The 26,046-nt window shown below is 40.8% G+C and overlaps 2 protein-coding genes across 3 annotated transcripts; one reads left to right on the top strand and one right to left on the bottom strand.

The window, feature by feature from the left end:
• Positions 1 to 580: 580 nt before the first annotated feature.
• Positions 581 to 7,075, bottom strand: LOC125900957 (G-protein coupled receptor 135). 2 transcript variants are annotated; one of them, XM_049596294.1, is made up of 4 exons: positions 6,969 to 7,075; positions 6,424 to 6,812; positions 5,747 to 5,991; positions 581 to 3,691 (listed from the first exon to the last, which is right to left on the bottom strand). In XM_049596294.1, exons 3-4 carry the CDS (start codon positions 5,860 to 5,862, stop codon positions 2,341 to 2,343), a joined length of 1,467 nt encoding a protein of 488 aa, XP_049452251.1. In that variant the 5' UTR covers positions 5,863 to 5,991; positions 6,424 to 6,812; positions 6,969 to 7,075; the 3' UTR covers positions 581 to 2,340. The 2 variants fall into 2 exon arrangements, with proteins under 2 accessions (XP_049452251.1, XP_049452250.1); XM_049596293.1 differs by having other exon boundaries at positions 6,424 to 7,075.
• A 4,687-nt stretch (positions 7,076 to 11,762) lies between these two features.
• On the top strand, positions 11,763 to 25,065 carry LOC125900977 (jnk1/mapk8 associated membrane protein). The gene is made up of 7 exons (XM_049596321.1): positions 11,763 to 11,893; positions 12,733 to 12,812; positions 15,822 to 15,976; positions 17,757 to 17,963; positions 18,540 to 18,721; positions 18,882 to 18,958; positions 21,037 to 25,065. The coding sequence occupies exons 1-7, from the start codon at positions 11,890 to 11,892 to the stop codon at positions 21,253 to 21,255; spliced, it is 924 nt and encodes a 307-aa protein (XP_049452278.1). The 5' UTR covers positions 11,763 to 11,889; the 3' UTR covers positions 21,256 to 25,065.
• The last annotated feature ends 981 nt before the right edge of the window (positions 25,066 to 26,046 follow it).

Here is a 26,046-nt window from a genome sequence, read left to right as displayed (position 1 = left end):
ACTGCATGCCGTTAGTGGTTAGCTCGCAAGCTCCAGTAGTTTGACAGCCAAATTCGGAAATAGTGACCAAGGTAACAGCATCACCATTTTATGCCTCTGCTATCAATAGTCATGGCTGGAGGCTACATTTTTTAAGGCTGTCCATCAGTCTGTACTTCCCATTCTTGTGAATGCCATACCTTAAAAAAGTCTTAAGGGAATTTCTTTAAATTTGGCACAAATGTCTACTTGGACTCAACTATGAACAGATTAGATTTCAGTGGTCAAAGGTCAAGGTCACTGTGACCTAATTCATCTCATTCTTGTGAATGTGATATCTCAAGAGGGCCTCAAGGGAACTTTTTCAAATTTGGCCTAAATGCACACTTGGACTCATAACAATAAACTGATTAGATTTTGGTTGTCAAAGGTCACTATGACCTTGCATCCATCTCATTCTTGTGAACACAATATCTCATTCCCTGATTAGAATTTGGTGGTCAAAGGTCAAGATTAGTGTGACCTCACAAAACATGTTTTTGGTCATAACGCATTCATACACAAATTGCAACAAAATTTCACATAAATGTCTACGAAAAAATGAAATGATGACATTTTATATTAAAAAGGTGAAAGGTCAGCTTCATTGTGACACCATATTGTTCTGCAAAAACACTTTTCTGGCCATTATTTAACATCATATCTCAGGAAGAGAAAGGCAGACATTAATTGGTGATACATTTCTTGGGTGTCCACCTTGAAAATGTGATGACTGAATAAATCTTCTGTGCTGCCAGGTTGAAGACGTGTGAAGCATCAACATTTTAGAATATGTAGCCTCTTTGCAGCAACATCCATATTTAAAGCATTGTCAACTGTCATGGCCACATACAGTGGCAAAAGTTTGGGCACCTCTGGTCAAAATTTTCTTTACTGCGAATAGTTAAGTGAATAGAAGATCAACTGATCCCCAGAAGGCATGAAGTTCAAGATGAAACATACTTTTCAACATTTTAAGCAAGATTAGTGTTTTAATTTTAGAGTGGAAAAAAAAGGAACTGAGCCCTTGCGAAAGTTTGGGCACCCCAAAGGGTACCAGGGTCTCAGACCTTAATTAGCTTATTCGGGGTATTGCTTGCTTTAATAATTTGCCTACGACCGAATCACAACCGTGACGATATCACAGTACAACATCACTCCCTCTCGTGTGATATTGCTTAATTGAAAGACTCTGAACTGGTTAAAAAAAGTGTATGGAAGCTGTGATACTTGCCAAGGGGGGCGCTACTAAGTACTGACTGTGCAGGGTGCCCAGACTTTTGCTTCAGGCCCTTCTCCTTTTATTGTTATTTTGAAACTGTAAAAGATATAGAAATAAAAAAGTAATATTGCTTAAACTACTGAAGAAATGTTTCATCTTTAACCTTTTGCCTTTTGGAAATCAGGTCATTTTTTATTTGCTCAGCTATTCACAGTAAATGACATTTTGACCAGGGTTGCCACAACTTTTGCATGTGAATGTATGTGCCTGGACAGACATGGATGTAAACTGGAACTGCAACTTGGCTGGTTTGCAGAGGCATACTACCAAAAGTCATTCTAGTTTTGCCAAGATATGTGGATGAGTTCACTGTGCCACTTCCTGGTTGACCAGGCCTTCAGTTCTGAAGAAGGGCAGCCCATAGTCATTATTCACATGACAGCAAGAGGGTGCTTATTAGGAACTGACATTTTAAGCATTTACACAAATGGCAGATTGTGTCATTTTTCTGGAGAGTACAGTCTGAAAATGACATGTACAGTACAAATATATGTTTTAAGCATGACGGTTTCAGATTTAGGAAATGTGAGATCCTTCATCAGTTCTCCACATCCACATGCTGCATTTATATACCTGACATGAAGACCTTTGTAACACAAGCACAAAACTGTCATGGTTTTCTACAGAAATGTTTTGCATCCCCTTTCATGTTTAATCACAAGGGATTCCAGAGGTCCTTCAGGTGGTCCCTTGGATCTTGAGAGAACTTAATGGTGTCCTCCGAAATGAGGATGGAATTTCATTTACCTATCTACTGTTAAACAGCTGATTGAATTGAGTTTTCACTGTCTTCCGACATTGTATAAACAGTTCTGTAATGTAACAGTGGTATAAGAACAACTTAAATAATCCTTTTGATTCTTGGAACAAAATCTGATCAAGTGGTGGTTGAATCATAAACAAGTATTATCCAAAGAGACATAAATACTATCAGCCATCTCCAAAAATGTCACAGACTGGTAATAGAATTCTCTAGAACCACAGCAACACATACAGGTAAGATGAAAACAATCATTAGATGTTAAGCATTCTTCAGAATGTCACAGGCTAGTGTCAGCTGTCTTCATCTTCGGAGCACTGACAGAGTTGGCTAGTGTTGCAGTGTCAGGCTGGGCATCCCTGCAGAAGAACACAGCAGGGTTTTTACAAGCCCACATCGCCACCTCTCCTCCCCCTCCTCCTTTTCCGGGACTTGAACTTGACAGTCGGCTGTTATTATTCACCCCGACGCGACTCACGTAGCGGTCCCTTATCCTTTCGGCTTGGTTGAGTCGAATCTCGCGGTTCTGGGTTTGGCTGGAGAGGTACGCGGCAATATTTCTGGTCCGATAGCCCTCCTCTCTGCTCCGCCCAAGTAACATGGATATATTGGGATTTCTCAGGGCATAGATCAGAGGGTTGATGGCTCCGTTTGCCCAGGCTAGCCAGATAGCCACTGTGTCCATTGCAGGGTTGAAGGTGTAGTCCCCCAAAGCTGTAACCAACCCCATTAAACAATATGGCCCCCAACAAAAAATGATGAAAACAATCATAATCAGAACTGTAGTGGCTGTTCGCATTTCACTGTAAAATCGCAGTAAGTATGCGTACGTTGTCACCGGCCTGACTCGGATTTCAGAGAGACGAACTGTCTTACAGATGTTATAATGACAAAAACACATGAGGGAGAAGGGCAGTAAATAGCACACAACGATAAGGCAGATGCTATAAGCAGTCCCCATGCGTGAGGTCCCGGAATGGAAAACATACATGCAGTGGTAGAAACCCTGTTTATGGATTTCTGTAGGTGTTCGAACTAACAGGTACCAAGGCAGAGAGAAAATGACTGCAGTCAACCACACAGCTATCAACAGCTGAGTCGCCTTCTGGCGTCCTATTTTAGCCTGTGGCTGTCTGACTATGGCGTAGTACCTGTCAAAAGAGATTAAGGTCATAGTCAGGGTGGAGATGATCCCAAAGCAGGTGTTGAAAAAGCCATTGGCTACACAGAAACGATCCCCAAACATCCAGATACCGTCCTTACTGAAGAGCATGACGAAAGAGAACGGCAGGCATAGAACAGCCGTGAGGAAGTCAGACAACGACAGCGACATGATGAAAGCATTGGTCACCGTTCGAAGCTGTCTGTGTTTGATGATGACGATGACGACTGCCGAGTTACCAAGGCTGGAGAGGAGGAAGATGGAGAGGAGTACCAGGGCCTGAGTTGCCACCGTAATGCCCTGCAGGACAGAATTACTCTCAGTGGCGCTCAGCACCGATGGGGTTGACGCCTGATGGATCTGATTGAGCTCACTCCCTCTTTGGTCTCTGAATGTCGATAGGTTTCCTGTGTTTCCCACTGTGGCCTCTGTGGTGGCAGTCACCAGACTGGTCACTATGGAAACAACCCTGAAGAACCAAAAAAATGAAAAAAAAAAATAAAAAACAAAGTAAAAAGGGACAGAAAATCATTTTACAATCAGCATAATCCGGTTACATTATGCTCTAACAGCTACCAACAGCATTTCGTGCATGTCCCAAAAAACAGAAAACTTTTTTTCCCCCTTTTTGTAAATTTGTTTTTTATGAGGGCTGCGAATTTTTGATATTAGTGTATTACAATGCCTGAATTTTGGTACCTATACTAAAGCAATACTGTTTTATGGCATACCAAAAGCTTTCTAGTAAAGGCACACTTGTAAAGGGATACTTTGCTGATTTTTAACCGGGTCTGTGTTACCATGGTGTGGGGAGTGTGTGTAGATGAATGGTCTTACTGGCTCCCTTTGGCTGGCAGTGCCAGGAGTGGCCCACATGTTCCGTGGGCATAAATCCATGGATTTCACTAAATACACATTTTTTGCTCACAACACGGGCAGGGGGCTCCAGGAGCTGGTGGCATGGGGGCACCATAACTCTCGTTACAAAAACCTGCCGGTTCACATCAATGCAACGAGATGAGACGGTGTATCATTTCTATGCAACAATTCTCTGTACTTCTGTTCTGATTTCCAGCTTTTTAAGCTTATTTTGTGACTGATATAATTAGTAGTTCCCTAAAATATAAATGAGGATAGTGGTAGTGAGATACTGGCTACAGTTGTATTTGTAGTAGTGAGAAAACGGTGAAAAACAAACAAAACGAGCATCTGATGGACTGTATTCATAATAAATATGCCACGATGATATAAATAATCAGCTCCAATTAATTAGTGGGGACGCAAGGACAGAAACAAAGGGCTCGGCAGTGACAGTGCACCTGCCACAGCGAGCGAGCACGCAGCCTACGGTCATTTTGAATTGACCAGGAACAGGAGATGTGCTTTATATTCTAAAACCAGCAGTGATTCGATCAGCTGAGTTGCAGGTGACACAATCAGCCAGGTTGAGTCAAGTGCAGATCGGCCAGTTCACACAGCCTTTCTCTGCAACGTTCTAAAACGGTTTCGTCACGTCAAGAATCTGTGGTCTGAACTGGTCTTAATATTTAACAGTTCCTCAACACTCCACACCTTGATACCACAAAAGAATTAATGTTTGGATACCTTGTCCTATTTTTCATAGACAATGATACAGCCCTATTTCAAGCTATCAACCAGGGGAGGCAGTAGGGCACTGTTGTTTAGTTACTTTGCTAAGGTTTAAGTCAAAATTTGACCAATTGGTAGCAAGTGATTTTAATCGGTTCCTTATTGTTCCTGTTCAAGGGACTATGATAGCCATAGATCTAAACAAAATGTTGCATAAAGAAAAGAGGTCCGAATACGTATACTGAAGACCAGTTAGTGAAGGTACACCTTGGTGTCCAGTTTGAAATAAAATATGCAGAAAAATAAAAACTGTGGCTGGGAAAGCCTGGGTTCCTTCAAAATAAAATACTGGAAATGAAGGTTATTATGTCATCCCATACTGTGAATAAAAAAACTCATAATCACTATTACAGTGAATTGTGCAATGACTTTGGTATCACTTCAGATTTTCACACGCACCTTATGTCACATGATGGATTCAGCGGCCACATGTTCTCTGCCACAGATTATAGATATTTATTGTTTCAAGCCCTGAGGGAGCTGTTTTCAGGAATTTGTAACCACGCCACTGATGCTGTAGGGCTGATAACTGATTTTTTCGAAGGCCATTAGTCTACTCTGCATTTGAGATTTGAAATCAGTTCTCCTCACTAATTGTGTCTCTAATGAACTTAGCTAGTTTCTCTCTTTTGGCAGTTTGTGCTGGCTATAGGTCATTCTAACCTCAGTGTTCCTGTGGTTACTTTTCATTAAGGTTTTCAATGATGTATCTTCAAACTGCAATCAGGACAAAGTGCAGGACACTTGATTATGTATTACACAAATACTTTTCATGCATATTTATGAATGTAATGTCCTGGGGACCAAAAAGGCACTGATTCGGCAGACTGTGCAGAAAGGAGAGATGTTAAAGTGGACGGACAGAGTGAATTACCTTGGCACAACAGGTGAGGTGGTTCCCAGCTGGTTGGTGAAGCTTGGACCTGAGGTGTCAGCTGTGTAGTTGCCACCACTGCTGCCCCGCAGGGCTGTGCTAACAGGTGAATCCATCAAAGGAGCACGAAAACAGCCCTACAAAAGTCATCCCTTGTCTCATACACATCCATTCAGATTACAGTCAGTCCGTGCTGATTTCATGGCTTCAAACGCAGCTGTACCTCATCATCCATCCGTGGTTTTCTATTTTCATTATGTCCAGATTCATCAACAGAAGAAAGCAAAAGACAAGGGGAGATCAAACATGTGTTCAAAAATAACTCTTCTGTAAGATATTAATAACAGTTAAACAAAAGTGGATTAAGATAAAAAAAAAAAGAAGATAGATATATATAGATATAGATATATATATATATATATATATATATATATATACACATATATTTAGAGAGAGATCTTTTTTTTTCTTAATCCACTTTTGTTTAACTGTTATTAATATATATATATATATATATATATATATACATATACACATACATACATACATACATATATACACACACACACACACACACATATATATATTTATTAGGTTATATATGTTTAGCCTGATGTTACCACAACAAAAGCCCCCAAAGCCTCACTTGTTCTCGCAGGAGCAATGCAATAACTTACCGGAAGTCATTTGTTTACATTCCATAAAATCTGGCCAGAGTCGTAGGATGGGAACATTTTCTTGAGGCATGTTACATTTGCTTAAAATGCCCGTTATTCCTCAGTGAAACGTAGTTTATGTATTCCCTCTGTGTCTCGTGTTACCTCAGTCACAGTGTGTCCACAGTGTGTCCACAGTTAGCTCCACACAAACAAGCCATGACTGCGCCTCAGTCATTTTGGTCCAAACGCTTGTTTTCCTCATGTTTCAGCGGGTCCAATAGCAGAGGCCTTGTTTCCTCTGGAGGTTTCTGAGAGCACACAGCACACTGAACCACGGTATATTCACAACTCCATGTCGCTGGTGTCAGCACTGTTGGCCCACATATCAGAGTTTGGCCTCTGAAATCCTTGGTAAGGAGAGGAGAAGTAAGTCCGTCCGTTTCTTTCTCCTCAGCTGCTTCAGAGCCGCTGCAGGAGAAAGAAAACACCGCCAGAGAGACAGCAGCTCCCACCCTGTTGATTTCTCTGAAGGAAAATAACACCAGACACTCACTCGCTTTTACCTCGATTTATCTCCACTAACACCAGCTCTGAAACCAGACGAGCCCAGCTCCACAAACCCCAGGTGTGACTGCGAACTGGCACGAGCTCATCCACTCACATCTCTCTTTCTCTCTCTCTCTCTCTCTCTCTCTCTCTCTTTCTCAGTGTCTCTCTACCTGCTTTTGGTCTCTTCATCTCGCTCCCTGTCCGAAACCGCGCCTCCCTTATGGACGTGCTCACAGCTTCATGTGACGTTTTATGCAGTTGCCATGGTAACTGCTGATAGATTTTTGCATCTTTGTCCCTGTAAAACGACATTATATGGTGTTTGCAAAACATACCGTGTAAAAATTGATATATGAACCCACAACACACTGGATCTGCAACCATCTGAGCAGTCTGATGATTCTTACAGTCTCATCATAGCTGCTTTGTCCTGACCATCAGGCCCCACTGGTCTACAGCTGCACAGAGCTGCTCTGATTATGGTGAGATTATAATGTGCAGCAAAAAAGGTTTCAAAGCTGGTCAGCAACAGTTATTGTCGAGCAGCATAAACTGCTCATTCTGAATTCATCCACTGTGTGTCATCACAACCCAGTCACCAGATTAAATGCTGGCATTGTACGTTTCTGAAAGCCACAGGTACTTTACAGCTGTGCATTATCATGTTGCAGATATGTTAAAACTTAACATTTCATGAGCGCTGTGGTTAACATGCCATTAAACCACGTTAAACCGTATTCTTATTTTCTCTAGCTCACAAATGTCATCTGAAAGAAAAAGTCAACAAAAGGAGAGTCTGGAGCACAGTTGCAGTTTCACAGTTAATCTTTTGGACATTCTGTTACACCCCACCCTTAGGTGGCCCTATGGGGCTAACAACACAACAACATCCCTCGGTGAGAGGCAGCAGGACCAGCAGTCCCCACACCAGAGCCTTTCTCCTCTGCTGCTGGCACAGGAGCTCTTAAGCACCTCCTCCATGCCAGGTGTGCTGCACCTCGTTAGGTAATGCAGCACACCTGAGCAGATCTACAAGGGAGGGAAAAAGGGACAGCAGCACAGAACACATACACAGCTGTAACACATGCTAAGAGGTTTTTTTTTCAATCACCTGTGTGGATATTAACTAACACCATTATGCCTGATTTGAACATTTACAGCTCAGACCCTTTTTACACTACGCATTAAAATGCTTCTCGTATCCAACCAGCTGGCACCAGATGTCAATATGACATCAGAAAGAGGTTGGACGCTTACGTCAGACATACGTCAAATTTGGTTGGAATGAAAATGGGGTTGACAATATTTTAAATGTCTAATGATGTTTTGGAGACATTGGGTTTTGTTCTCCATACCATACGACTAAATGTATTTATTCTAGATGAGCACAAATTTCTTGTGTTTATTTGAACTACCAAATATCAGTGTCTAATGACATTGGTTGCCAGCTGGGCAGGTTGTGTCTAGATATAACCTGATTACATTAACACCTTGTATTAATATGTCTCCAGTGTTCACATTGAGATCTGACTAACATCCAGTTGAAAGCCAGTGGCTCTTTCCAGCTCAGATAACTGAAGGGATGTAGCCATTTGTGTAGCTATTGCTTCACAAACGGTTCGGTTGGATATGAATTTCAAAGTTTCTCTTGTATACTTAAGTATGTATACTGTACACTTTCCACCCACACAGTTGTTGTATGTGGATTGTATTTACACTTGTGTTCACAATGCGTCCCTGACAACCTCCAGTGGTGGTCTGGCCAACTGGATCACAATCCGTCCTCAGTACATTTTGGGTGCATTTACACCTGTGCTTTCCTGTAGTCAGGCACTATCCCATTGCAATACAGTAGCAGTATGCTCACACATCACCCATTTTCACTGAGATTGTTTCACTCTTTTAAAACAGAAAGGCTTTTTACAGCTAGACCTGCCAGTAAGTACACTGACATGTCATCTCTACTAACAGATTCTACATATGAAGGCTATGCATAATCCGCAGATGACAGGACAAGGGTATGGTGTTAGAAGTGTTCTGGGTTTTGTGCGTGGTCCGTCTGTGCGAGTAGTATTAACCAATCACATTTGAATGACAGTTCTCCACGCACTGTTATTGGTGTTGTATATTGTATTAATAAAGTTGTTAAAATTTGTTTTTAGCATATGAGTCAGCATTAAAATCAGTGCTGTCTGAGTTGGACAAAGTTCAAGACAAAGTATTTAGAGAATGTGTAGGGGTTGTGCAGATATCGCAAGTAATACAGGTGGATATGGGGGAGATGCTGTTGTTCTATTTTTGTGTGTACTTCAGATCATCTATAATAATTTGGGTGAAGATAGAAAAGTGCACTCTCTTCCACAGCAAAAGTTCTGGTTTCTGACATTTAACTAACATAAGCACAACATAATAAAGTTGATGGTAGGGCAGAGACCAGGCATTACAGATGGGGGACACAGTTTGTGACAGACTGAAAACGCAGTCTGACATAATATGAATCCCCCCCATAACTTTTGCTGTGGAAAAGAAAAAACTTTTCTATCTTCACTTAGATCATTATGGGTAATCTGAAGTACACACAAAATAAAACACTTGATGATAGAGCATGATTTGTACAGTGATTTTACACTGCAAATCATAGTTGATAACACAACAATTCAAAACGATAAACAATCCACATGTTTTGATTTTTCATTTCATTACGTGAAATCGGAGCATAGTAACATAGGAACAGATGCATTTGTGTTTCCGTGGCCAGGGATACAAATCCTATCAGGGGTAACTACCTGCTGCCTTCTCACTCAGTACTGGACCAACTCCTAAAACTGCTGTTCACATCAGCCTCTTTGACCAATTTACACAGAGAAATAGGAAAAAATGGCAAAGTTATTCTTTCAGTGAAATGTGATCTAAGCAGTGGCGTAATGTAGTTCCCACAGGCCCCAGTGCACTGTGGCAGGCTCAGGTGCACACGAGTTACTGGTTATAAGGTGCTTACACCACTGCCAACTGTTTATAAAAAACGCCAAAGGAATCTTATTTAGGGAGCTTTGCTACTTTTTCCTGCTGTTCATTTCTCTCTTGTCCTTTCTTACTGCTGCCTCTCTGTTTAAAAGACGTGACTGCTTGCTGGGCTTGCAGATGTGCTAGGCTTGTCATTCTCAACAGATTTTGTGCCTAAATGGATCGTATCGTCTTTTCACATGGTCAAAAAGAGACTTGGCATTCGACAACATTAACATACATGTTATCAACAATCATCAGTGCATACCTGGATATGACAAAAATATCAAAGAAACAAAGAGAAGAAACAAAGAAAGTTCATTTAATGTAAGAGTTTTGTATGTAGTTTACTAAGAGTTTTGGTTAAGGTAGAATAAGCCCATGGTTTTGTTGTAGATTTGCTTCTGACTAATTTAACCAAGAAAAGAAAGAAAACAAAACAAAAGAAAAAATGGCATAAGAGATGGATTTGCATTTTAGCATTAAAGCAAACGGCACCATTTTTAGTTTAATGTGAGTTCTTCTTTGTAGTTCTGAGGTGGCAATCTGAATCAGTCTGAATTAACCAGTTAATCTACCTAAACCACCTGGCATGCTTGTTTGAATTGTGCAATTTGTTCAATAAAGTTTGTTTAAAAAATGTCTTCCTGTTTGTGCTACCTCATAGTATGAAATGGAGTTCTGCTGGACAGTATTGTGGCCTACAACCCCTGTGTGGATGTTAGAGGGACTGACGGTGGATTTAGAGCTGCTTCAGGTTAAAGCAAGAAATAAAAATGTCGGTTGTGTACATGAATTTTATAGATATACAGAAAGTAGTTATATGGGTTATGTGCATGTATTTACAGATGGTTCAAAAAATCCATGAACAGGCAGCACTGGGGCTGCTGCTGCAGTTCCTAGTAGGAAAAGAATGTCAAATTATTTAAGTGTGTATACAGTTGAACTATTTGCTATTGTGATGGCGCTAGAGTGGACAGAGCAAGCCACACCAAACCCTGTGCTTATATGTAGTGACTCAGCATCTGCTTTGTGGAGTTTAAAGCGAGTTACTTCCACAAATCGACAAGATATATTGTATGAAATATTGAAAATGCATTCAAGAATAATAAGACAAGGTATAGTCGTTAAATTTATTTGGGTTCCAGCACATATGGGCATTGTGGGTAATGAGAAAGTTGATCTTATAGCCAAGCAAGCAGTTAAAAAAGAAAATATAGATATCATGAGCAAGTTATCAAAACTGGAAGGAAAGAGCATAGTATGGAAGAAAACTAATGAAAAATGGCAGCAGCACTGGGAGCAGGAGGTGAGAGGGAGACATCTATATGCACTACAGAAGAGAGTGGGTGCTGGGAGAAGCAGGGGAGGAAACAGGAGAGAGGAGACAGTGATGACAAGGCTGAGAATTGGACATAGTAACCTGAAAGGGACACTTCACATTATCATCGGGAAACAACAGGATTATGTGACTGTTGTCAGACACCAGAAACAGTGGAACATGTGATTACCAACTGCAACAAATACAGAGAGGAACGGAAAGAATTGCTGGAGGAGATGAGGAGAGAAGGACTCACAGGATCAAGCTTAAAGGACATACTGGCGTGTGGTGAGACTGTGAAAGGCTGAAAGTGTTTGATATGCTTCCAAAAAGAACTGGACTGACACTGAAGATATGAGACACTGGATAATATAGGAGTCAAATAACTCCAGAAGATGGCGGTAATGCAACGTTAAGGATGCAAGCTGCCGTTAAACCCCAGAGAAGAAGAAGAAGAAGAAGAAGAAGAAGAAGAAGAAGTGCTACCTCATTTTCGTCCGTTTCCGGTTTGTGTAGCGCAGCTGCAGCTCTGGTGTAACAGCTGACAACCAGCTGAAAATACGGCAGCATTGAGTCCAGAAACCTCGTTTGTTGTCACCACAGGGCTCACAATGGGTGAGTTAACATTGCGTTTGTCACTTTCCATCTGATAATAGTTAGCTTGTTAGCTTATTAGCTTGCCGCAGTGTCGCACATTACAATGTGTTTTTTGTTAACGTTAGCTGAGCTAGCTGTGAACTAGCTAGCTAGCTGACAACATCCCCCTGCATACTAACCCTAGCTGCCCAAATTATTCACTAGGAGATATTTCTCAACTTAAATAAACCAGCGAGTGTATTCATGGCAGTTCAGACACTGACCAGTGAAAGTAAAATGTTGTTACAGTTGCGGAAATGTGGTTCTTTTCTCTGCGAAACTGATTTCTTCTTGCGTTGATCATGAGCTGTCGTTAACCTTTTTGTTTTCTTTACAGTGAAGCTCGTTAGCTGCCGTGTCTGTCTAAAATGAACTAGATAGATACCCACTAGCATCAACAGTCATATTTGCTGAGAAGGCAGGAGACTTCCCCTTATTGATAAGCATGTCTCTCCTCCCCTGTCATTGTTACTTGGATTATGACAGGTCAATATTAAATCTACAATTGAAGAAGTGCTTTAACAAAATGCACGAACAAGATGGAGGACAAGGATTTGAAAAATACTACACATTATGTTATAGCTACATACTTATTAAACTTACCAGAAAATACTGTCACACTAAACAGATGAATTCCACTAGCATCAGCAATCATACTTGTACTGTTGTTCAGCTCAGCTTCCTGATTAAAAACCCCAGGTGCTCTTGAACTTGGAAGCTGTAATGTAACATAACCTGTGACAAAGTGATTGTGCTGCCTAACTACTGTTCAGCAGTGTTGACTGTGCTATAAGGTGTTTGTTTGTTTGTCCCTGCAGCCGTGGCCATGAGTTCAACGTGTCCTGGCATGTACTGTGGCCGGATGATGGTCAACGGAACAGTGGAGGGAGAGTGTGGTGTGAGTACTGAACATCAGAGTTGTGTCTGACTATTGCAGGGTATGTGTGGGGCATTTCCTGTCATTTATCTGTGCTATAAAAGAAAGCTGGGATTGTTATTAGTTTGGTTGTTGTTAGTGTCAGGTTGTTATTCAAGGTTCATTTATTGTCATTCACTAGAACATAGGGTTGGACATCAAAATGTAAGATGTAGCCCCTTTATGCTACACAAGAGAAAAAAAAAATTATGGTGGACTGTTGATGACAAGTTGAGGAGTGTCACAGCCTGAGGGAAGAAGATTCTCTATACTGTATACTGGTGGTATGGCAGTGGGTACTTCTGTATATGTATGTGCACCTTTTTCCTGAAATCCGTGGTTTTAGTCTCAATGGCTAGTAGCTTTTTCTCTGAGATTGTTGTTTTGTTCCCAGAAGCAATGATAAAAATTCACATCCATTCATACCAAGTCTTGTGTGCCGCAGTAGATAGGCTTCAGTGGCTGGAATTATGTGTCTCACTGTAGACTGTGGAAATTATCTAGAAACTTTGAACATTGTATGCAGTCATGCTAATAAAGCCTCATAACTTAAAAAAAGAAGCACAATATCAGGATATTTTCTACATGGCAATATCATATCAGTACACAATGCCAAATATTGATTTTTTTATATTATTATTATTATTATTATTATTATTACAAATACAACCAAAATGTTTTGTAACCTACTAGAATAATTAAATTTATTATTTTTCAGTCCACTAAATACAATTTGGTGCAATAAAAATGATAGAGGTGTGAAAGACAAACTAAAAACTTTGTATCTTATTAGATAATACAGATGTTGATAAAGTTGTTGCTTTGGGACATAATTTGCAGTTGAAAAAATATAATAAGTCACAATATATTGCAATATATGTTATCACAATACACTGCATACTGCAGCATGTTTAAAATTGCTATGATATTGTATCAGAAAAAAATATTCACATTTAAGAAGCTGAAATTAGATCATTTTCTCTTTTTTTCTTAAAGATATTGTATAAAGGATTTTCCTGAAAAACAATGTCTAGACTTAAATAAAAGCAATCCCTCTCAATTATTACTTATGACCCACTAGAAGTCAGTGGCGGTGTATTTATCTGCAGAGACTCTGCCCTCTGCCTGTACTTTCTTGAGGCCAGGAGGTAATGACCAGATGCCAGACTGTGAGCAGTACCGTCCACGAGGAAGCGTCAACAATCGTGAGCACAACTCCAAAAAACGCAAATAGCAAACGAGAATAGTAACCAATAATTCCCGCTAAGTATACTTTGAAAAAATTAGTCAAACCAATGAAATGATCATCAGATTAGTTGGTGATTAATTTAATAGTTGATAACTAATGGATTAATCGTTGCAGCTCTAGTAACACTACTTTATCTTCAACCAGATATATTCTGATATGAATCATAACTGGGAAAACTTTTATTTAGGAAAAGTTAAAGCTGCTCATTTTAAGACAGCATTTAACACTGATGTACTGAGACTTTTACTGTATTTTGCTAAATAAAGAAAGGATTTTGGAGGAAAATGTGTTATATTAAAATGAATACTGAAAAGGGTGTAGTTTTTGTATTTGTCTGTGTGCTCTGGTATTGTATCGGCTAATCGACTATTAAAATAATCGGTGACTATTTTAGTAGTCGACTAATCGGTTTGAGTCATTTTTCATAGAAAAGTACTTATAAAAGTACCCAAAATACTCTTACTGCAGCTTCTTACGTTCAGATATTGGCAGCTTTACATACTCTCCTGTGACAGTGAACTAAAACCCTTTGGCGTGAGTACGAAACAAGACATTAGATGACGGAATTTTGGGGTTTGGGCGAGACAGGCCGACATTTTTCAACATTTTAACACGTTTTTTGATGAAATGATTAGTCGACTAATCGAAGAAATAATCGACAGATTAGTCGACAGTGAAAATAATCGTTAGTGGCAGCCCTAGTCTAATCCTGTATTGCTGTGTTAGACTGAAAGAAAATTGCAGGCGAGTTTTTTTTTTTTTCTGAAATGGTTGTGAAAATTCCCGTGGTATCCAGGAATACATTAAAGGGATAGTGCACCCAAAAATGAAAATTCAGCCATTATCTACTCACCCATATGCCGGTGGAGGCTCAGGTGAAGTTTTAGAGTCCTCACATCACTTGCAGAGATCCAAGGGGAGAGGAGGTAGCAACACAACTCCACCTAATGGAGGCTGACGGCACCCCAGATTCAAACGTCCAAAAACACATAATTGAAACCACAAAATATCTCCATACTGCTCGTCCGTAGTGATCCAAGTGTCCTGAAGCCCCGACATAAAAAGCTGTTTGGAAAAACATCATTTGAACTCTGTTTTTAGCCTCATTGTAGCCTGTAGCTCTGACTGCCTCTCTGTGCACTGAGCTCACGTGTGCGCGCTTGCATGCGAGACCAGCGAAAGCACGTGAACACAGGAGTTCAAATGACGTTTTTCTAACAACTTTTATGTCGGGGCTTCAGGACACTTGGATCACTACAGACGAGCAGTATGGAGATATTTTGTGGTTTCAATTATGTGTTTTTGGACGTTTGAATCTGGGGTGCCGTCAGCCTCCATTAGGTGGAGTTGTGTTGCTACCTCCTCTCCCCTTGGATCTGTGCAGGTGATGTGAGGACTCTAAAACTTCACCTGAGCCTCCCTCGGCATATGGATGAGTAGATAATGGCTGAATTTTCATTTTTGGGTGCACTATCCCTTTAAAACACTGGCACCGCCACTCACCACCTCTGTCAGCCTGTGAATGCAAAGCTAAGCGTATAGAAAGCTATAGAAAATGAACTTATACATTTTTATCACTGTTCTCACAGTAAAAAGGAACGTAATGATAATGATGATTCCATTTTGACTTAGATTAGTGAGATAAAAGAAGGGAACAAAGGAAAACAGAAACATAGTGTGACTGTTGGGCTTGCAGTGAGTGGGTTGTTCCTGATCACAGCCATCTCTGTATGTCCTGCCAGGTTTGTCCTCGTGGAGAACGGGCCAACCTCCAGAATGTGTGTGAACGCTGCCTTGAGTCCCCCGAGCTGTACGACTGGCTGTATCTGGGCTTCATGGCCATGTTACCCCTAGTGCTGCACTGGTTCTTCATCGAGTGGTACTCTGGAAAGAAGAGGTGAGGCCTCACACAGGATTACTCTCAATCACACACACATTCACAAAGTAAGGAACAACCCAGTCAATGTCATGAAATAATCTTTAACAGTAAAACAAGACCCCAGTGTAAGTTTTATAGCTCGCAGTAGTTATGGTGGTAATATGATCCTTGTGTTTAACAGTGCTCGAAATATCAGGAATCTGGGTTCCTCTGAAAGAGTCACGAGCTCCCCAGAAAGCCTCATTTAGAAATTAAGCTGGAGCTTTAAAATATCGCAATTTTTGGTGCCACTGTTTTTCTCTGGATAAATTTATATTTTTAAGTATATACTGCTTTCTGAAATAATAATAGGCAAATAGAAAGCACTTGTCAATGAGCATGTTTATTTGTGCATAAGAATTTTGATAAGTTGTGTCAAATAAACATGATACTGTCTATTCCCTGACTTTGTTATGCTGCAGTAGTGCCGGGGTAGTAGCGAAGCACCTCTTGCTCCTCTCCTTGGGCTTCTCCGTCACGCAGCGCTGGCCTGGCTCTCAACAAAAACGCAGAAGGCGGGGCTATTCCCTGGTAGTGCTATATGTCCCTTGCTGGCGGATGTGTTTTTAAGGTGGCGAAATGTTATGGAACCCCCAAAAGAGTTATCCGCCCAATGTACAAACAAATCCGAAATTCTTCTTTTACGAGAATAAGTCAGATTATTGGTGGAGGTAATAGTACACCAATGATGACATATTTATGACTGCAGACATCGATTTTTGCCAATAAACAACTGAAAACACTACACAGTGTCCCTTTAAGCCTTAATGCCTTAATAATTTTGTTCCAGGCTATAAACATGTTTATTTCTGATGTTAAGTTGGACATTGTAACATTGGGGTCTCGGGAGATTGACTGCCCTCTGGAGCCAGCCTCATGTGACCATTTAAAGAACTGTATTTTTTGGCAGTTTCACAATGGCATCACTTTTCAGACCCGTAGGTTGCCGCCTGAGTCACAACTGTATCCTTCTGCTGACTTTGCCAAGTCAGTCACAAGCTCTTCCCTTGAGCTTGATGTGGGCTGTTTGAATGCATTTACCATCAGAGTAAATATCAGTGCACTTCTGTTGTAGTGTCAGCTGATTTGAACACAGAGATGTGAGTGACGGCTGGCTTGACGACAGCTGTTTTTAGAACGTGCCCTGCTGGTGACTCATTGGCTCCTTATGGGCGAGCAGGTGCTCACAGGGACCATGGTGGCTAACGTTACCCCTGATAAGGCATGTAATATTTGATAGCCAGCCCAATGATAAAAAATACTTACCTAGTGTAAATATAGTGTGTGCTCCTGTGAATACAGTCTGGAGTCACACTGTTGTACTTGTGCCTGATGGAAGCTGTCACAGCTTTGATTGTGAGCTTTCTATTGGTTCATTTACTTGACTAAGGAAATGGTGTTGATGGGAAATTGAACCAGCTGTTAAGTTACTAGTAACCAGGTTGCACAGTCTGGTTAACTTCCTTTCATCTCCTCAGGAGCAAAATGAACCTGACTTCACCACTTAGCAGGTGCACATATTTTGTGTTTGAATGTGATTCAGAGCCAGTATATGGAGTTATGGAGCATTATTTATTTACTTCCACATTGATCCCTTCACTAAAGTTACTTGAAATCAGATCAAAACCAAAATCTTTGCTATGGCCAGTTATTATCTGAGATAATTTAGTGAACTTTAAATATTGTATAAATCAAATTAAAGAAATTAAACAGATACCCAGTTGTGTGATGGTGTGTTGTTCTGTCTGTGTGTGTTCAGTTCCAGTGCTCTGCTGCAGCACATCACAGCCATGTTGGAGTGCAGTGTTTCAGCTGTGGTCACCCTGCTGGTCACAGAGCCAGTGGGAAAGCTCAGTATCCATTCCTGTCGGGTCCAGATGCTGTCAGACTGGTACACCATGCTGTACAACCCCAGTCCAGACTACGTCAACACATTACACTGCACCCAGGAGGCCGTCTACCCACTGTAAGTACTGACTGCAGGGAGGAGGGGAGTTTATTCAGCAATGAAAGAAAGGAAAGAAGAAAAAGAAGAAAGAAATCAGAAATGTGCGGCCTGCGTTTTGCATTTTTTAACACAGATGCAAAGGAGGACTTGGATATGATGTGATTTGCAGGCAGTGTTATATGAGAATAAAATACTCTGGGAATACTAAGAACATGAGGGCTCACCTCACATGCCATCATCCAGAGATAGTGTCAGCTGCTGACAGCCAAGCTAACGCTAAACCCGCTCTGCCAAAAAATCAACCAACACTGGACACACTCAGTATCATCATTGCATTACCTTTCAGAGGCATCCTATTCCTTTTGAGTTGTGTGACATTTAACCTGACAAATAATTATTATCTAAGTATTGTTCATTCAGATATTTGGGCACCTGTGTTAATTTTATAGAAACCCTGTGTTGTCGCTGCCTTTGTCAATCGCACACATGCCCATGTTTTGTGATACTTCTGAGTCCATCATGTGTCCTTTAGTTGTTGTTTTTATAAATTAGAGCTCACAGTCTTTGACTGACTTTTGTTTCTCTCCTCCTCAGCTATACCATTGTGTTGATTTACTATGCATTCTGCTTGGTGCTGATGATGCTGCTGCGTCCTTTGCTGGTGAAGAAGATAGCATGTGGTCTGGGCAAATCTGATCGCTTCAAGAGCATCTATGCTGCTCTGTACTTCTTCCCCATCCTCACTGTGCTGCAGGCTGTGGGAGGAGGGCTGCTCTGTGAGTACTGAAGCTGTAGGCCTGTGCTACTGACTTCATCCAACACCACCCAATTCCATGAGAAATTTCTGCGTACTTATGATGCAAATACAGTTCAAATAACAATGTCTAATTGTGTAGTTGACCTTTACAGCTGTGAGTGACAGTTTGTATGTTTCAGATTATGCGTTCCCGTACATCATACTGGTCCTGTCTCTGGTAACACTGGCTGTTTACATGTCTGCCTCTGAGATACAGGTAACAACACTCAGCACACTGTGTGTCTTTCTAATATGTAGCAGATTAAGAGCCTGTGTCCACAGTGTTTTTTTTTTCTCAGCGCTGGCGTCTTTTTTCAGTTGTTCCCAATGAGGAGAGAACATATGCAGCTGCCTAGAGAAAAAGTGCCACGCTCAGCATATTTTATTAGAGTGCTCTGCCTTTTTTGTATGGCTACTTTGAGCACTTTGAGTTGAAAATCTCTGAATCATTCAGAAAGGAACTGGTGATGTCGCTGCTGCTTTTTTAGCTGTGTTACACCAACTGTCACACCAAAAACAGAAAAGCTCATTTTGTGGGAGCAGCTCGGCCGGTTGACACGAGATGTTGCTTGTGAGTGTTTTGCTTTTATCACCCTTTGCTTTGTAAGCTTTTTGTTGACTGTGTCATCAATCCTCTGCTAATGGAGTGTTGCATTAGCTACCTAGCTAATGTTAGTGTCAAGGTTTTGTTGTCATAAAAACGAAACCTTATGAGAAGCACATCATTTCAAATAGCGCTGAGAGCGCTTTCTTATGAAGTGCTGGGATGATGCGCTCCCCTGCCATCGCTTTTCTGCTGGAGAAAAACACGGTGTGGACACTCGCCCCATGAGAAACGTTCTTGATTCCTTTATTTTAAGTTGTGAAATCAGTTAATATGTTTACATGCACAGTTAAGTTGAGCTGCGGTTATAGCTATTAGGACTTTCATTATACACTGTCTTTGTACCAGTGCACAAGCACGGTAGGGGAATGGATTTATTGACTGAAGTATGTCCGACTCCACTACCATAGGTGGCGATATGCCCCTTTTTAGCTTTTTATCATTGGACCTATTTCCGGTTGACCTATTACGCCACAGACCAAACAATCAACAAACAAGTTAGCTACGGTTAGCTAGCTTCAAACTGGCACCATGGCGGAAAACTTCAGAGCTCTGTACATTTGTACCTGCTGTACGCTTTATTTTTTGTACAGTGAGATGTATGCTGGATGTGGATTTTGCCATGATGTTACTGGCTTCTTCTTCTGTTATGCATTTAATGCTATTCAACTTCTGGGTCAAAGCCCAGGGCAAAAAGTGTGGAGCATGTACAGAGCGCCTCGGCCAGGTTGGGTCCGACTGCCTGTATACAGCAGCAGTAATTTGACTCCAAATTGCATTATCTGGGTATGTTAGTCTGACTTTGAGAAATTTGATTTAGAATTATTTCAGTTGGAATAACGTGTTTACGTAGTGAGAGTATGGCAGGTCATTCCTTCACTCTCCTGGGATACACACATTTGTGCCCAGTACCCACCCTCTGGTCTCCACTGGTTAGCTAGCTGCTCTACACTGGGCCTCTGCTGGGCAGGCTAGTGGTGCCGCTCATTTGGCAGTTACTGCTGGTAATGTTACAGCAAAAACATGGTGGCCGGCGTTCGGTCTTCGCCCCCAGGTAGCCCTGGTGAGTAAGCAGCTTGATTTTAAGCAGCAAAACCCCTCTAGCATTGTTAAATGTCAGCGCCATTAGCCGTGTCAGCACGGCTAATGGCGTTGACAGAGCTAATATAATATAATATAATATAATATAATAGACAATGCTGAAGGAGGTTTGTGGCACAAATTTAAGCTGCTTACCCACCGAGGCAACCTGGGGGGAGACTGGAGTGAGGGCACAATGTTTCTGGAGTAATGCCACCATGGACTAGGATGGTGTTACCAGTGATAATCAGCGAATGAGTAGCGATGCTAGCTAGCTCCCAACCCAGGTGGTATGCAATAGAAAGTGGCGGCGGAAGGCTAACTAGTGTAGCATGAGTTATTAGCTGTGTTGGGTACAGCTTAGTGTTAAGTACTACCACTAAACTGAAGAGTAGGAAAATTAGCCTACTGACTGACACACATAACAGAAATATTCTTGACAGCTGACCAATTATGGTTAACCGATGACATCCCTACACTGGTATTATAAACAGTCCAGTGATTGAGAAGCAGCTCAGAGTCACTGCAAATTCAGGATGTGTTTATTGGGAGCTGATGTCCTGGTATGATTAGTTCTGACCTGTTCACTCTGTGTGTCTCCATCACCACAGTCTTTTAAGAACCTGGTTGCCAAGAAGAAGCGTCTGGTAGTCCTGTTCAGCCACTGGCTGCTCCACGCGTACGGCATCATCTCCATCTCCCGATTGGACAAGCTGGAGCAGGACCTGCCGCTGTTGGCCCTTGTGCCGGGCCCCGCCCTATTCTACATAGCCACAGCCAAGTTCACTGAGCCCAGTCGCATCCTGTCTGAGGGTGGCAACGGACACTGACAAATCCAACATGGATACAGTTTCACACATTGCTACAGTGCAGATTTTTAGCTTCCAGCACTGAGGCAGCAGTAGACTGACAGCAAAGTGTTACAGAGTTTTCTGGGTTAATGTGATCAAACATGCTCAACCTGTCAACGACCATTTAGTGATGACATCATGTGGCTGGGAATGTTATTTGACATTGGGAAACATCCTAAAACTCCAAATTTGCTGAAGTACATGAACACTTAAAGTTGGACATTAAGTTATAATTACTTTAGGTCTGTATAATTAATATAACTCCATTCATGATTTGTGAACAGCACAGGTGGTGTCTGATCTGTTGCAGGGTCAGTTTTTTTTACACGGCTGAATGCCATCGTATTTATAATAGTTTAACACATATGTTCTCGTTGGAGTATGACTCTTCACCGTCCACACTGAGAGCTGGTCACAGTGCTCACATTAGTTTATATCTCATGTTATCATGGTCACAACTAATGATTCTGCTCTCTCTGACTAAATTAATGTATCAATTATTTTTAAATCATTTCTAATGTAATTTATAAAACTAGTGACAAATGTCAATGACAAGTTACCACACAGTGATGTCTTTAAAAGACTCACTTAGTTTGAAGACCCAAACAGAGTGCTGCAGGAATAAGTCCTAAAACCAGGAAGTGAGTTGGCACTTTAGCACTCCTGGTTCCTTCATCTCAAAGTCAATGTTTTTTGATGAAAAAAACACCTGAAATAAGGTCTGTGGTTAACACAAGCAGAAGAGACTTTCAGGTTTTGTCCTACGACATAAAAACATAAGTAAATACCCCACTTGTACATTTTTGAACCTTTTATGTGTCTTAAAAAAGGCGGTCGCTAAGAAGTGGCTAAGGGAGATGACATAATGCCATCATGCCGAACACGGCTTTAAAGCCTCACTGTGGTGGTGACGTTGTAGTCACGTGACTGTGGTGTAGTTCGTTCATTGCCCAACGTTAGCTTTTTACTTCTGCTGATAGTGTTTACACTTCACAAACCACACAGGTGGTGTACATTGCCAAGATTATTGCTGAACAAAACGTGCAAGTGTCATAAATGTATGTTATGTCTGTTATGTCAGAGGTTGTTTTTTTTGTTTGTTTTACTTCTGCGCCGGCCAACAAAAAAAAGCACTCTCTAGATTTGATTGACAGTGATACAGAACAGAAGAAATCTGCAGAGGCTGGACAGTGTTTGGTTTTAATGAGATAATGGAACTGAACATTTTCTAGAAACTACATCTTACTTGTTTTAAATCTGTTTTTGGACAAACAAATCCTAAATTCACTATTTATAACCTGCCTGTCTTATATTTATTTGACCTTATCCCAAAGTGTGTTGAGAGATTTTTTTTTTCAACATTTATTCTCACCCTGTACATCTTGTAAATACAGTAAATGTTGTAAATGAAGGCTGATGGTATCCTGGTTGCTCAGACCACCTCAGGTTGTGGTGGGGAGATTTACTGGGCCTCATGTATATAAGTGTAATATATATATCTGGGATGTGCCGCTCATGTATTAACCATTATGTTGGAGTTGCACAGTGGAGCATCCATTTTCTGAGAGAAAGACCTGGAAATCTTAGAATAATCCAGCTCAAGTCAAGAGTGACATGTCCAGTCTTACAAAACTCTCACCATCTGGATGAAAAAATGAATGATATAAAAGATTTTTAACCAATTACCAGAGGCACCTGTTAATTCGTATTTATCAAGATTGTAGTATGTTGATGTTTTCTGTTTATCTGTATAATTGTTACTTTATATTTTTCTTATTTCAATACACACTAACAGTTTGAACACAATGAACAAAGAGATAAGACTAGGGACCATCTTGCGATTTAATCACTCCAGCTGTGACACAGCGATACACGACTTTAAACAAATGTGAACCAGGGGTGTAAATGAGGGGGCCAAGGCTCCTTCCCAACTTGTTACTCCCCTACCTTCAGCGTCCTCGCTCAGAATACACCCATCTCCAAATTTGCCCTTCAATTTGTTCTCAACCACACACCTGTACAGTTTTTGTTTGTTGACAAAAATCAGTCCACAGACACCTGGCAAAGTACCCAAAACAGCTTCTGTCGTAGTTCCCACTGCTTTTCAACGATATTGAATTTTAGCTGCTTTGATATTTGATATGCCGATATGTAACAACTCGTTTGACCAATAAGCAATATTGATATTGATATATCCACTTTTCCCCCAGATAATTTTAGTGATCATCAAGTCTCCCCTGTAGTGAAATTAACATCACATTATACCTGTATACTGTTATCATGATGGCCCACCAGCAGATGGAGACATTAAACAGAATGCCTTTCACTGTATGTAATATTCATTCATTGTGCAAAATAAGAAAAAGCATGTTGGCTGATTCAAACAGTTCATTTAAAGCCAATATTGGCCGTACCAATGACATGCAGATATTATTGTGCATCCCTAACTATATACCAGGACCTCATTTTGCCATGATGACATATTCAACACAGACTTGTGAGGCCAAAGCAATACCAGCTGTTGTGACGTTGTCGGGGTTACTAAAATGAGCCTGGATAGGAAGTAGACTTAGTCTGTTTTATTGTGCAGTGGACAGAATATGTGTTTTCATCCGGATGATTGTTGAAATCTGTCCTGAGCTGCAGAAGGTGTCACAGCTGTGAATTTTTCAAAGATTGCCAGGGTTGATGTTTCCCAGTAATCTATGAGAGGCACAGACTCGGGTAAGGTGAGAGGAGATGTGTAAATACTGTCACTGCTGTGTGTTTTACTTAATTGTATTTGCACTAAAGATAAAATGATCCAGTGAAATACATAGAAGCATCTGTCTATGACATGTCAGTGCTTGTGTGATGCTGTTAGTTTTGTCCTCTGTCCTGCAGCTGTAGTCCTTCACATAACCTTCAGTGGTTTGAGTCAAAGCTGCTGACATTCTGTATATTATTGAAAATATATGTAAGCTTGTACATATGAGTGTATTCAGCAGAGTTTGCTACAGGCACAAACTCAATTTACAAATGAATGTTTCAGTGAGCAGTGTTGTGTGTAGCTACCTGTATGATTCCATGAGCTCTGTGTGCATTCAAGGTATTAAGTGAAGCCTGTCAGCATGATCTCAGAGCTCAGGTATGTATGAATCAGCTTCATAGATCTGTTAAACATGCACCTGCCCCCAGAGTCAAACAAAAGGCAGACATGTTGTGTACCTCCTGAGGTAAGAAGCATGAAGTCATTGTGGTTAGGTGACATTTTACTGCCTGATGCAAATCTTATCCAGCTCCATGCGACACATCACGTGGAGCACACATTACCAGTGCAAAGATAAACAGATAACTCGACTAACCTGCTGGTTAAAACATTGGCTGCTTTTGCATGTGAAATTCAATCATGTAGGCTCTCAGCACTTTCTGTATTAGAGAAGACATAGTATGTGCCAAATGTGAACACACACACACACACACACAGCTGGAGTGGAGCTACCTTATTGTTTGCTGCAGCATGGCCTTCTTTATATCATATCACTTGTAAAGTATATTGCAGGACATTTTGTACACAGTATGTTTTTACCTCCTGAACCTGCCTTTCTACAGTTCCCCACCTCCATTTTCCCTTCTTCCTTATTTGCCTTGCCCCTCTCATTCATTTGTGAAGTTTAAGAGTCAAAGGAAATATATTTAAAAAAAAATGGTGTGACAGAAATTTGTTTCTTTTTTCTATTTCCAGCGTTAATGTGTCATGAGACTGTTCCAAATATAAATTGAGAAATAAAGAACTTTTGCTTCTTCCTATATCATTATTCAAAATGTTTTTAACACTGTTTTGATTGTGTATGGAGAAATATTATAGCTGCAGCCAAAGTTGACGCTCACAAATCAAGTGCTCTGCAGAGCAGCATCCACATCTCCCTAACCTGCCGTCATAGATGGCCAGGTAATGATAGTGTCTGCCCTAAGCCTTGGCATTGTTTGTCACTGTCTATCTTAGGCTACTACCCACTATTAAGCTCAACAACAAGTAACCTTGTCTGGTGTAAAATCAGTCTCCCTCAGAGTCACCAACTGCTTAGTGCAAGCAGAGACAGACGCTGGACTGTTTGCCACGTCTATGCGTCTTTATAAACCAGAACTTAACTTGAGATTATGTTTATGTCTCCCACACTGCAGCTCTGAAAATTAATTTAAAGAAATCTGATGTGGTTTGGTGCTGCAGGAACATTGTGTTTGCAAAGAGCGCAGGAGGAAAGGAAGAGTAGGGAGCTGCAGGCGCTGCACGCATCTGTTCTTTGGGATTTTTAAATAATAACAAAAGCATATTTAGAAGATAACTATAAGAATAAGTGCAGTTTCCTCCCGTATAAAACTTCATTGTTTACAAATTCTAAGGGGGTAGACTGGATTTAAAAACTGTGAATGAGATATGACATTGAATAATGGCCAGAAAATAATTTTTTGCACAACACAGTGAAGTTGACCTTTGGGATATGAAATATCATCACTTCATTATTTTATCCTATTTGGCATCTGTGTGACGTTTTGTCATTATTAGCACATGAATTCTTGAGTTATGGGCAAAAACATATTTTGTGAGGTCACAGTGACCTTGACCTTTGACCACAAAATTCTAATCAGGTTATTGTTCAGTCGAAGTGGATGTCTGTCAAACTTTTAAAAAAATTCCCATAAGGTGTTCTTGAGATATCACTTTCACAAGATTGAGACAGGCCACATGGATCTTGACCTTTGACCACCAAAACCTAATCAGTTCATCGT

Source organism: Epinephelus fuscoguttatus, linkage group LG14 (assembly GCF_011397635.1).
Source record: "Epinephelus fuscoguttatus linkage group LG14, E.fuscoguttatus.final_Chr_v1".
Classification (NCBI taxonomy): Eukaryota; Metazoa; Chordata; class Actinopteri; order Perciformes; family Serranidae; genus Epinephelus; species Epinephelus fuscoguttatus.
This window is presented reverse-complemented; position numbering and strand designations above follow the sequence as displayed.

Coding starts and splice junctions, on each gene's coding strand:
- LOC125900957 (XM_049596293.1), bottom strand. CDS start 5,862: ATGGATTCACCTGTTAGCACAGCCCTGCGGGGCAGCAGTGGTGGCAAC. Junction 3,692..5,746: donor ACCTCACCTGTTGTGCCAAG/GTAATTCACTCT, acceptor TTGGTTCTTCAG/GGTTGTTTCCATAGTGACCA.
- LOC125900977 (XM_049596321.1), top strand. Junction 15,977..17,756: donor TGGTACTCTGGAAAGAAGAG/GTGAGGCCTCAC, acceptor GTGTGTGTTCAG/TTCCAGTGCTCTGCTGCAGC. Junction 17,964..18,539: donor CAGGAGGCCGTCTACCCACT/GTAAGTACTGAC, acceptor TCTCCTCCTCAG/CTATACCATTGTGTTGATTT.